The sequence below is a fragment of the Ochlerotatus camptorhynchus genome, unplaced genomic scaffold (assembly GCF_037179485.1).
Source record: "Ochlerotatus camptorhynchus isolate MF236.1 unplaced genomic scaffold, CSIRO-AGI_Acam_v1.1 ptg000014l, whole genome shotgun sequence".
NCBI classification, from domain to species: domain Eukaryota; kingdom Metazoa; phylum Arthropoda; class Insecta; order Diptera; family Culicidae; genus Ochlerotatus; species Ochlerotatus camptorhynchus.
The window spans coordinates 372,706-385,480 of record NW_027040506.1 but is presented as its reverse complement, the minus strand read 5'-3'; the positions used below and the strand labels follow the sequence as shown (position 1 = coordinate 385,480).

General features: G+C 39.3%; 1 protein-coding gene across 1 annotated transcript; it reads left to right on the top strand.

The window, feature by feature from the left end:
- The first annotated feature begins 3,391 nt into the window (after positions 1 to 3,391).
- On the top strand, positions 3,392 to 7,081 carry Hel25E (ATP-dependent RNA helicase 25E). Its single transcript, XM_065222010.1, has 7 exons — positions 3,392 to 3,447; positions 3,718 to 3,938; positions 4,220 to 4,624; positions 4,821 to 4,939; positions 5,988 to 6,119; positions 6,182 to 6,584; positions 6,658 to 7,081. The coding sequence occupies exons 2-7, from the start codon at positions 3,740 to 3,742 to the stop codon at positions 6,669 to 6,671; spliced, it is 1,272 nt and encodes a 423-aa protein (XP_065078082.1). The 5' UTR covers positions 3,392 to 3,447; positions 3,718 to 3,739; the 3' UTR covers positions 6,672 to 7,081.
- Positions 7,082 to 12,775: the final 5,694 nt, after the last annotated feature.

Genomic DNA, 12,775 nt, shown 5'->3' with positions numbered 1-12,775 from the left:
GGCTAGTCAAGTAGTGAGCCAATTTAGTACAAGAGCTGAGCCAAAAAGTTGAGCACATTTCTTCGGGACCTTCTGGTCTTAGAGTTACCTCTATGGTAGTACTGTTGCCATGTGGTACACTGAAAAATTGCAATAGCAGGTTCGTCACCAAAGTTTGTGCTTTAACATCCTGTTTACGTTTCACTTAAATATGAGCTATTTACTATATCCGGAGAACTTTTAGATTTGGGTGTAATTAAACAAACACGTCAATCGCTGATTTCTCGCGAATTTTTATTCGTGCACAATCTCGCAAACAAACTATACCAAATGATAGAGGAATCATTCCTCAACTGTTTGTGCTGTTAGTTTTTTTTTTTTGATTGAGTTTTAATTTACGAGAAAGCAATTACGTCCTAATATCGAAGTTCCTAGGATTTTCACTTTTGTTGGTAAACAACATTGGTTTCGAATCCATTTTTAAGTTTGCTAGAAAGAAATGAGAGCTCAACTTTGGCATGTAGATACATTGTGTTTCAGAGCATCTATTGGCCAAATTTGTGTGTTCTAGGACCCTGACGATAATAAGTTAAGGTATTGCCGAAGCCGACATTTCCCCTAGCATATTTTATAACGTTTTTGATTTTGTTTTAAACTGCCTGGAAATTTTTCGAAAACCTGGAAAACTCAGGGAATTTTATTTAGCAAAATGAGTAGACACTTTGCTATCACAGAATCAACTGGTTTGCGTCGGTCACGAACGCCAAATGCAGTTCCTATTTTCAATGGCATTTTAAGGAACATAAGTGACACTCTCAAATGAAGTTCTTTCACCCCTACCTGGTAGACCGTTTAACGAGACCTTAATAGAATAAAGCAAGCATAGGTGAACAAGAAACTACATACGTGTTTTTAGTCGTTGTAGACAGTTTTTCAAAATGGATAGAATTGGAGCATATGAAGACTACCACGGACTGTAGAACGGTTACTAAGGTTTTTATAAGTATTTTTGCAAGATATGGAAAACCTGATGTTTAAGTCACCGACGGAGGCCCCCCTTTCAATTCTGGAAGGTTAGTAAAGTTTTTTGAGAAGCAAGGAATACGGGTAATGAAAAGCCCACCTACCACCCGGAAAGCAATGGACAGGCAGAAAGGATGGTTCGTTTGGTAAAGGATGTGTTTAAGAAGTTCCTTCTAGATCCTGAAATGCAAAAACTGGATACTGATTTACAGGTTTCATATTTTTTATTTAACTACAGGTATACAATTTTGAATGCTGATGGTAAATTACCATCAGAAAAACTCCTCGCGTATAAACCAAAAACCCTTTTGGATTTGATAAATCCCACAAAAACAGTTCAAGGAATTTTGACACTAATGTGCATGATGATTACTATAACATGAATACTAGCAAGCCTGATAATTTCAATGATGATTTTGCTAAGCTAAAAAATGGTGATCTGATTTACTACAGAAAAAATAACAAGACTGACATAAGAAGATGGCTTCCTGCAAAATATTTAAGCAGAGTTTCTGAAAATGTTTTCGAGATTTCGCTCAGCGAAAGAATCATCACGGCGCACAAACAACAGATTAAGGTTTATGAAGGTTCTCGCCCGAAAGCAAACAGACGTTTAGTTTTCCATGGAGAGAACAAGCAACAAACCAGTACCAAACGAAGAAGGGAGGACGATTTTGAAGATGACGGAGAGATCTCAGATTCTGAATCCGAGTTTTATGGTTTGCCGGCGGATTCTTTTATTTTTGGAGATCATCCCTGTGAACAGCAAGTTGAGGAGATTCAACGTTCAGAAGTACCAAGAAACATAAGAAAAACCAATCGAAATGTGAAAAAGAAGCTGAAGAAGGATTTCGTTTATTATTGAAATATTTTGAATTCTCATTAGAATATCGATTACCAGAAGATTACATTTTAACTTAAGGAAGGAGGAGTTGTAGTGATGTTAGTGAAGAGATTTGAGCTACGGGTTAGGTTTAGAGATAAAAAGAGAAAACGAGAAATCAAGAGAGTGAGTTCTCGCTAACGAATGTATAGAAGGTAAAGACGATAATATATGGGTTCAGAATTTGTACAACCATCAACGGATTAAGTGTTTTATTATTTACTCACATCACCTCGACTCGGTACCCCTTTTTATAGTTATTTCAAGTACCACAGTACCAGGCATGGAAAATCATTTGCATTCATTTCATACATTCATTTACATTCATTTGCCTTTAACTTTTGTCATCAATAGCATTCCGCAAAATAATGTATTGAGCTTTTGTAGGTTTTGTTATAAGCTACAACTTTTGCTCTTAACTCAAATCTGTATCTCTTATGTATCACGAACTAGAGTGGGCAGAACTTGTTACTGTTTTTCAGTGAATGTAAAATACATTCACTGAAAAACATTAGTGGCTTCTGTTCGCTCTGGTTCGTCATGCATAAGAGAAACGGATTTGACTTGTTAACAAAAGTTGTAGCTAATAACAAAACCTACAAAAGCTCTATTCATCATTTTGCGGAATGCTGTTGAAGAAAAAAGTTAGAGGCAAATGAATGTAAATGAATGCACGAAATGAATGCAAATGATTTTCCATGCCTGCACAGTACCGAGTGGAACTACACAGCAAAAAAAGTTGTTGAATACTCGGTTGAATATTACATCGAAACTGCTGCAACCAGGTCAATCCATCGGCTGTGTAATATCACATTGTACGATGTACATCGATTTTGCGAACAAAATTACATCCATTGATGTAATATTGTATCTGCTCTTTGCTATTACATCATTATTTCATACATCAGCTTGAATTACGTTGATCGATATTACATTTTTTTTGCTGTGTACGTGCTCGTGCACTTTTGTCGGAAAAACCTCGGGAAAACCAAGGGGGGGAGGTGGCTGTCAAATACGAACAATCGTCGCCTACCTCGCATAACTGGTTCCAAACGTAAACAAGCCATAAGAAACCTACAGCGTTTGTTTACATTTGGAACCAGTTTCATACAAAATGATCAGTAGGCTGATTTGACAGCACATCCCCCCAGGGAAAAACAACTAACCAACCCTAATAAAAAATTACCACAAACGAACGATAACCTAAATCATTGAACAATTCCACAAATGGTTTGGATGATACCCCGAACACGTCATTAAGCAAATTAACCATACCATTTTTATTAGGGAAGCTCGTCGCTTTTGATAAGGAATTTTAAAAAAAATGTCCAAATTTTTTTCAGTGCCAACCAAAGAATAACATTCAATAAAAATTATTTCTTTTGAAAACAAATCAAGCCAAAATGCTCACCGAGCTTACCTATGACGCGCATCCCCGGTCTCTGATTTTCTGTCATCGTTCGGGTTTTGTTCATCCATCATACCGTTCATTACTACTTGTTCATTCGTGTCTGCTACTTCAGCCAGTTGTGACCGCGTTGCATTTTTTCTCTGCTAAAAAGGTGAGTTTTCCGATATTATTTGAGAGGTTTTGGTATAATTTCATCTTTTTGTTGTAAAGTAAGCGAAGCCCGCTCCAAATGAGGTAAAATTTAGTGATTTTGGTTCGTTTTCTCGCGGGGAAAGTAGAATTTAAATTAGCGAATTTTACCTCATGCTGAATTTTTCAAAATGGCCGACCACTGGCTTTAGCCGGTCGGTGATGTGGTGGCGCTATGCCACTGACGGCTTGAACATGTAATTCGAAATTCAATGTTGATATTTAATTTTAGTTTCCAAACAAACGTTTCGATAATGGCTGACAATGATGATCTTTTGGATTACGAGGACGAGGACCAGACCGAGCAGGTTACCACCGAGCCGGCCGAACAGCCAAAGAAGGATGTAAAGGGAACGTACGTTTCCATTCACAGTTCCGGTTTTCGGGATTTCCTCCTGAAGCCGGAAATCCTGCGCGCCATCGTCGATTGCGGTTTCGAGCATCCGTCTGAAGGTTAGTATTGTATTAGCTGTGATCTGAATTCAGATTATGCTTAATGCGTATTTCTCTGGCAGGCATAGAGATAAGCTTGAATGCCTTCAAGGTTGTGTCCGTGTTGCCAGTTCTTTTGGCTTGTCAAAATGATGATAAATCACACTATTTAGTAGATAGGGACATCTGATCTAAGATGATTGATTTGTGAACTTTACTGAACGATAAAAATGGAAATTTTTGTTCATTAACATGCGTGGATGGATGGATTCTAATGTTTGTTTGTTTGTTTTTCTTTCCAGTACAACACGAATGTATTCCACAGGCGGTGCTCGGAATGGACATCCTGTGCCAGGCCAAATCTGGCATGGGAAAGACGGCGGTGTTCGTGTTGGCCACGCTGCAGCAATTGGAGCCAACGGAAAACGTTCCGTACGTGCTGGTAATGTGCCACACCCGTGAGTTGGCTTTCCAGATCAGCAAGGAGTACGAACGGTTCTCGAAGTATATGCCCAGCATTAAGGTGGCCGTCTTCTTCGGCGGTTTGCCAATCCAAAAGGACGAAGAGGTTCTGAAATCGAGTAACCCGCACATTATCGTTGGAACGCCGGGACGTGTTCTGGCCCTTATCCGGAACAAAAAGTTAAATCTGAAGCACCTCAAGCACTTCATTCTCGACGAGTGCGACAAAATGCTTGAACAATTAGGTAAGAAAAAAATACGGTTATCATTCTCAACCATACCTAAATGATGAAAACAACTCCATTTTGTAGATAGGGACATCTGAGTCTCTTCTAGTGATTGATTCCATATATAATTTCTGATCTAATTCGTGCAAGACAAAACCTGAATGATAATCAGCTTTACAACGTTTAACCAATTTTTTATTTCGCTTCTTTACAGACATGCGTCGAGATGTGCAGGAAATCTTCCGCAACACACCGCACGGCAAACAAGTGATGATGTTCTCCGCCACCCTTAGCAAGGAGATCCGGCCAGTGTGCAAGAAGTTCATGCAAGATGTAATTAGAACCAATTCTCCTACTATTACTACTACTACTGTCTCCTGTACCGCTGGGACTAGCACTTCAGCTATTGCCTATAATGTCCGCCTCCTCGAAAGCGATTGTGTTGGTGGGAATAGTTTACCGTACCGCTGGGATTGTGGGTTTAAATCACTCCAACCGCTAACGCACAACCAAACCGTTAAATCATACTCCTGGCCGGTGATCGGAAAGGTCTCCTGAGCATAATATCAAAATCAACCCTGTAAAAGTTGGATTCTAAAAAAATACTGCGAAAGCTGTCAAGTGAAAGTGTCTGGACGTGACACACCTTGGGACCTTGGTAAGGTTTGTATGTCCCGATTTGGCGTGTGGAGAAGCTGCATCGGAAATGGCCAGTAGATATTCTTAAAACCTAAACCTCTTAATACATCACCAAACCGTTAATACAGGGCTTTTCAGGAATCACTAATAGTTCTCAACCGTCTAAATTGATATCATAAATAATAACAATGCCAACAAATCTACTGGCCTAACAGCGACGAATAAAGCGGCGTTGGTTCCTGACTAAAGATGTCTACCGGAAAAAATAACACAATCCTCTGGATGAAGAACGGTTCCACTTCCCTGGGGGCATGATTTTGATGAAAATCGGCGATGACGACGAAGAAGCTCACATCGTCGACCTCAACAGTTGGTCGACTGAACGAGCAGAATCCGTATGTAGCCAGTCTGTAATTTCTTAATTGCTTAGACATTGTCTCATTTCAGATCTAAAGTTGCTAAGTTAGTTAATGATTCAGTTAGTTTGGATCCTAAATATGCGATGACGTGAAACTTTCCCACGAAACCAACAGAAAGTTGTTACTGGCGAGAGCGAGAGCATTTAACTTTCAGTGGCAAGAGGAAATTCAGCGCGGTGCTGGCAGTCCGTTGTAGATTAAAGTCCCTTCAGTTTGATTCCCCCGATGAATTGTTGACGAAAGTGGCCGCGATTGTAACCGAACCCTTCTCTGTTTCCCTTTCTGACATCCTCCATTTCATGTGTAATATTGAACAACGATAGCCTATGGAAGTTTACGTTGATGATGAAACCAAGTTGACTCTCCACGGTCTGCAGCAGCACTACGTCAAGTTGAAGGAAAATGAGAAAAACAAAAAGCTCTTCGAATTGCTCGATGTTCTCGAATTCAATCAGGTACTTCAGCAGCAGGATCAATTTTTGTTTGTAGTACCCAAGCTAATGCCAGATTTTTACAGGTCGTCATCTTTGTGAAGTCCGTCCAGCGTTGTATGGCCCTGGCGCAGCTATTGACGGAGCAGAATTTCCCCGCCATCGGCATCCACCGTGGAATGGTTCAGGAGGAGCGATTGTCTCGCTATCAACAGTTCAAGGATTTCCAGAAGCGTATCCTAGTGGCAACCAACCTATTCGGACGAGGCATGGATATCGAACGTGTTAACATCGTGTTCAACTACGACATGCCAGAAGATTCGGATACCTACCTGCATCGAGTGGCTCGTGCTGGCCGTTTCGGTACCAAGGGATTGGCCATCACGTTCGTTTCAGACGAAACCGATGCCAAGATTTTGAACGAAGTCCAGGACCGGTTCGATGTCAACATCACCGAACTGCCGGACGAAATTGATCTCTCGTCGTACAGTAAGTTCTAGCATTGAAAGCAACTCTTTCACTTTGTTCTAACAAAAAACACATTTCTTTCATCTCTTTTCAGTTGAAGGGCGATAATTTGACTTTCTGAAACGTGCATCGGAGAGGCACACAGATGCTTTTTTTTTTAGTTTGTTATATCCCCTATAGTGTAGAAGATAGATCGTAAAATACTCTGAGTCAAGTTTTTAACACGATCATGCGTCACCACCAAGAAACAGGAAAAAGGAGATCTACTGCAGAGTCGTGTAGTAGAACGGCAACAGCGCGCTCTTGGTGCTCGCGAAGCTTCACTAACATTCGATTAGTTTAAAAACAAACAAACAGTACGATAGAAGGAATCTGCATTCTACTGCTTTTTCAGTAGGTTTATAGTTTTTTTTTACTAGAAACAACTAAATCAAACTTGATCCCATAGGTTTAATTCCGGTAAGCTGGATAAGTAATAAAAAATGATTTGGTGAAATTGTACGACTTCAATTCGAAGAGTTTATAACGTTTGAATGTTGAAAGAACAGCCTGAAAGTTTGTCACTCACACTTAGTTTATTTCACCGAGGCCGGTAAAATAAATTGCCGAGAAACCAACAGCCGAAATTTTTCGTTAAAAATTTCGGTAAAAGTATAGAATACCGAACGCTTGGTAATTATCAGTTTTATTCAACTGTCAAATTTTACCGAAAACATCGGTACTATGCCGAGCGTTCAGCTTTTATTTTACCGAAATACCTCAAAACAAGAATAAATCTTTTACCAATCCTTCGGCAAACCGTGCATGGACATATTTAGCTTTTGCCGACTATCGTTGAAATTTCAACTCAAATTAATTGGATTATTCAGAATAGCAATAATAATAATACAAAATTAGTGAAAATTCCGTAAACAAGCCTTTATTCAAGTTATTCTCACAATGACACATTCTTTCTCACTCTTCCACTCACCCATCAGCATGCCCCGGGACTAGTTGTTTGAAGAAAAGGCAGCATAAGCCATCTCCTATCTGTATAAATCTGTAAATCTGAAAACAAATAAAGATTTATTACTTACAGAATAGTTGACTCAGCACCACCTTCACCATCGATTTGCCGCAATATTTCCTCCATTTTACACTTCATTGAATCACACGCAACACTTAAAGCAACGCAACAGACGACTTACTCTCTGCCAAAATGGCTGACAATAAATGTGCACAACTGACAGATACTTGCTCTTATTTTCAATTGCCGAGGTTCGTCACTTTTAATTACCGAAGTCGGTGAAGCAAGATTTTAACGAAATTCATGGTAAACCATTACCGAATTTCAGTAAATACTTTCGTATAACCAAAAATCGTTAATTGTATATACCGATATTCAGTAAAAACATGTTTTCTAACGATAAATCAGCAAAAATCGCGTTTTACCGATTAAGTTCAGCAATCAATTTAACCGAGATAAAAATATAAGATTAAGTGTGCTGAGCGTTCTTCTGCGTCTGGTCTGGTCCTAGCACGTCCTATTCATAATAATCTCACGAAAAAAGCAACCGATTATATTCAGCTATGACCTGCGTGGCATGATACTCGAAAGTGTCCTTGGTGTGATCGTGCATTAGCAGCGTGTACTAGAGGTACTAGATTAAAGGAGTACCTCAATCGATTAATAATTCTTGGTTGCAGTGATGTTAACAATTTGTAGATCTGTTCACGAAAAAGTGGACACCCTCCCCCCTATTCTGCGAGTCACGTGACTCTCTCTAACCGGTGAGGTGACAATAGTCACCTCGTGTGAGGTGACTCTCCATTTGATTTGCATGGAGAGTCACCTCACCGGTGAGAGAGAGTCACGTGACTCGCAGAATAAGGGGGCCTGTTTTAACTTCATTAATGTTAAAAATCTAACACTGCTTCGCGATTACGATAAAGTGGTGCCCTACCCTATTCTTGTTTTCGTTAGAACCGTATTTTTCAAACAATTTTTTTGTATGGAAGAATAGTTCGTTCTAACGAAAAAGAGAATATGAGCGAATGACTATAAAGTACGCAGCTTTTAACGAACATTAAATAATTTTACTCATTCGTGAGTAATTGTTACTACACAAATGAGTAGCAGTTAGTCATTATTGAGATTTCTGCAGTAACCATGTATGAAACATTCATAAACGTCTATAAAAAAGCGTGAGAGTTCTACGTAGACAATCGTCCATACATTTTTTGTTAAATTTTGTATGGATCGTACACAATTGGGAGGTGGCCAGCAAACCAGGAAAACCATCACTGAGTCAAAAATCTCGAAAAAATGTCATGTTCTATGACTGAAAACAAATGTGAAATCATCAGAATCATGGAAATGTTTTACATTATTTTTATATAGATTTCTGTTGATACAGATCACGATGTCTTGAAGCATTTTCTTGCTCCGAGATCATTGTATCAAGTTTAAGTTTTCTAAAACAAATTCTTGATTTAATATATTCCTCTAAAATTCGCTATAATGACCCATTCAGCCCGATTAGCCGAACGCGTGACCTTAACAAAAATCCATAACTCTGTAATTTGTAAATGCTGACGCTTTGAAATCATAAAAGGGCTCGAGCTTTAAGAACATAATCAAATTAAAACTAAGACCTATTCTGCGCCGCGAGTGAGGTGAGGTGTTTCTAGTGTGACCACAAACGAAGTGACAGGCGGCTAGCTGGCAAAGAAATCCATTTAAATAATGTGGTTCACTGTGCTTGATGTGAAGCTTGTGCCATCATCCACCAGATGGGTTAGTTTTTTTGTTTTGATTTGAACAAAGTTGATTTTGTGTACAATGATTCTTTGACAGTGTGCAAAGAGTGCGTATCATTTTGTCATTTTTTTGTGCATTTCAGTTTTGAGTAGAGTGAAAGAGATAGAATCAAAACATTCTAGTACATTTGGTGAAAATGCTAGTTCAATCTAGTAGTAGTGTTGCCATGTGGTACAATCCAGTAGTAGTGGTGTTGCCATGTGGTACACTGAAAAATTGCAATAGCAGGTTAGTCACCAAAGTTTTCGAGCCGCTCCGTCTGTCACTTCGTTTGTGGTATAGGCCTTGTCACTGGCCTCATTTTGACGATTCGATTGGAACAACTTTTGACAGACGTCCATACTTTTAGTGTAGGGCTTTACCCTAGGCCCCCTTATTCTGCGCTGAGAGTGAGATGAGGTGATTCGCTGTCACTAGTGAGGTGACTCTTCGTGCAAATCAAAAGGTGCGTCACCTCACTCGCGGTGACTTTCATCACCTCACATACTCACATGGTTTTACCATAGAGGTAACTCTAAGACAAGTAGGTCCCGAAGAAACGTGCTCAACTTTTTGGCTCACCTCTGGTACTATCTTCGGTCCCAAGCTTGTCGAATCACCCCTCGAAACATAGGAAAAACCAATAACCCCTCATTTTATCTGTCAAACTTTCATAGCGAATCAAAACAAACATTTCGTAGTACTAGAATTTCGACTTGAATAGGGTACGTTAATCGTTTGCTTGGGACCAATAGGCTACTAAAGTGGTGAGCCAATTTAAAATCGTTAGTTTCATATTGATTGTTGGTTTTACTCTGGTACTTTGGTGCTAATTTGACAGCTCCTCCTTTTCCTCTATGATTAAGCTTGGTACATGTCGCGCCGCGTTGCGGAAAATAGTGCATTCTAGATAACGTTATAGGAAAGCATGATTCATGCAAATTGGGTTGTTTAGGGGTATAGTAGTAAATACATATTCGTTATCTGCATTAAAAATGGAACCGAAATCCAAAATTTCATCATTTTTGGTACACTGGAACTATTGTAAATAAGTACGAATTACATTAGCAAAAATGACCATCTTAGCGCCCCTTGGTGTAACTTAGTATGGGAGTGAGCTATCAACGAATAGATTTATAGGCCTATATTCTGCGCGGCGTGTGAGGTGAGATGACAGTGAAGTAATGGTGAAATGACAATTGTCACCTCGGGTCGGGTGAGGTGAGTCTCCGTGCAAATCAAATGGAGAGTCACCTCACGCGAGGTGACAATTGTCACTTCAGAAGTAACAGCGTGTCACCTCACTTCACACGCCGCGCAGAATATGCCTATTAGTGTCAGCGATCGGAAATTTAAATCTTGATTTAAAAATCGAGATGAATGTCTACGGGATCGATAAAAATATCGTTGTGCTCAGAAAACGAAGCTCTATCAGATGGTGTATAAAAATCGGTATATTTTTCGAAGTTAAATTAGCCAATTGTGCTCGTCAATTTGAAAACAACTAAATCATTTTTTAATTGTTCATTGTGGGAAAGTAAGAATGGTTTTGAAGGCATTACCACAGACAAACAGACATAACTCTCGCAAGTTGTTCATCGACCAAGCATTTAGCCAAATATTTGATTTAGCGGTCAATTTAAAAGTATCGTAGTTGGTAATACCGCCACCTATGGCGCGCACAGTCAATTCCCTTGCGTTTGACGTCTACACACTACCGCCATAGAGGTAACTCTAAGACCAGAAGGTCCCGAAGAAATGTGCTCAACTTTTTGGCTCAACTCTGGTACTATCTTCGGTCCCAAGCTAATCGATTCACCCCTCGAAACATAGGAAAATCCAATAACCCCTCATTTTATCTGTCAAACTTTCATAGCGAATCAAAACAAACATTGTTTAGTACTAGAATTTTGACTAGAATGGGGTACGTTAATCGATTTGCTTGGGACCAATAAAAATGTTATGGTTAATTTGCTTAACGACGTGTTCAAGGTATCATCCAAACCATTTGTGGAATAGTTCAATGATTTGGGTTATCGTTCGTTTATGGTAATTTTTTATTAGGGTAGTCAAGTAGTGAGCCAATTTCAAATCGATAGTTTCGTATTGATTGTTGCTACCGCCATCTGTTCAGCGTACTGCCCACCACAGTGTACTCAACAGATGGCGGTAATGTTTTTGAGACGATGTTTTACAGTGAGAAATATTCAATGTGTTATGTCTGTTTTTGTGGCATTACATTTCAGTGCTAACATTTGAAAACGGCGCAAAAGCCATTTGTAAACAAATGGTTTGTGGGCCCTTTACTCGCTACCCGAAGAACGCCCACGCAAACCAACAGCATCTTCAGGAAGGGGAAAATTTCCCCTACCCGATGTTGCTGTTGTGTCGCGTGGGTGTACTTCAAGTAGTGAGTAAAGGGCCCACAAACCATTTGTTTACAAATGGCTTTTGTGCCGTTTTCAAATGTTAGCACTGATTTGTTGTCACCTTGCTGCATTTAATCTTACATGGTTGGAGCTTAAAGACGAGCTTAAAGATCACCAGCGCTGCTGACGTTTTCGGCAGTTTCAAGAACTGGATTGCATTGCAGGGGGTTGAATCTACTAGACTTATTTCTGACATACCAGGAATCCATGTTGACAAACACCTTCTCGAAAATCGGACGATCAACAACAGAGGGATTTTCGAACATTATAATTTATTTTCGAAGTGAATTTAAGTGAAAGTTCATCAAACGGAACACAGCCAAGTATAGAAGTATCGAAAATAACGTGATATTGCAATCATTTTTATTGAATAATAACCGGGAAATTAATGAGATTTAAGGGGTTACGCCTACCTGCAAACTTTCAAAAAATCGATTTTTTTATTGTCCTAATCGAAAGTATATAAAGTCAAGAATATTTCCTCAAAAGATCAAGTTGATCCGATGAAAATTGTGAAAGTTATGCGACGTACAAAAATATGCATTTATAGTGGACTAAACCCAACTTGAAATTTTAAACGCGATTATCTCGGTGCCAAACATTTCTCGAAATGTATACATTCGATTCGTCCGATTCGTTTTGATTTCTGTTCAGTACTATTTTGTGCAGTCCACGATCGTTCGGATTTCGTCTAACATTTAATTTCGATTTTTTACAGCCGATCAAAGACAAATTTTAAGGATCAAAAATCGACACTTCAACTTTGCAAGGCCGCCATTTTGTCAAAAAAAATTAAAAAATAAAACCGAACGATCAAGGACTAGTTTAACACATGCTTAACGATTTGGCATGGTTTTTTTTTATTTTAGATGACCGCAGTTGGCACCGCAAAAAGCGTTTTTTAAAACATCGTCCACGGGGAGCAGCCGTGCGGGGCACCAGGACCTCGTTTTTACAGCATCGACTGATAAATGTACCATTTAATGTGTGTTCAATAAACGGCA

Coding starts and splice junctions, on each gene's coding strand:
- Hel25E (XM_065222010.1), top strand. CDS start 3,740: ATGGCTGACAATGATGATCTTTTGGATTACGAGGACGAGGACCAGACC. Junction 4,940..5,987: donor GCAAGAAGTTCATGCAAGAT/GTAATTAGAACC, acceptor GAACAACGATAG/CCTATGGAAGTTTACGTTGA. Junction 6,120..6,181: donor ATGTTCTCGAATTCAATCAG/GTACTTCAGCAG, acceptor AGATTTTTACAG/GTCGTCATCTTTGTGAAGTC.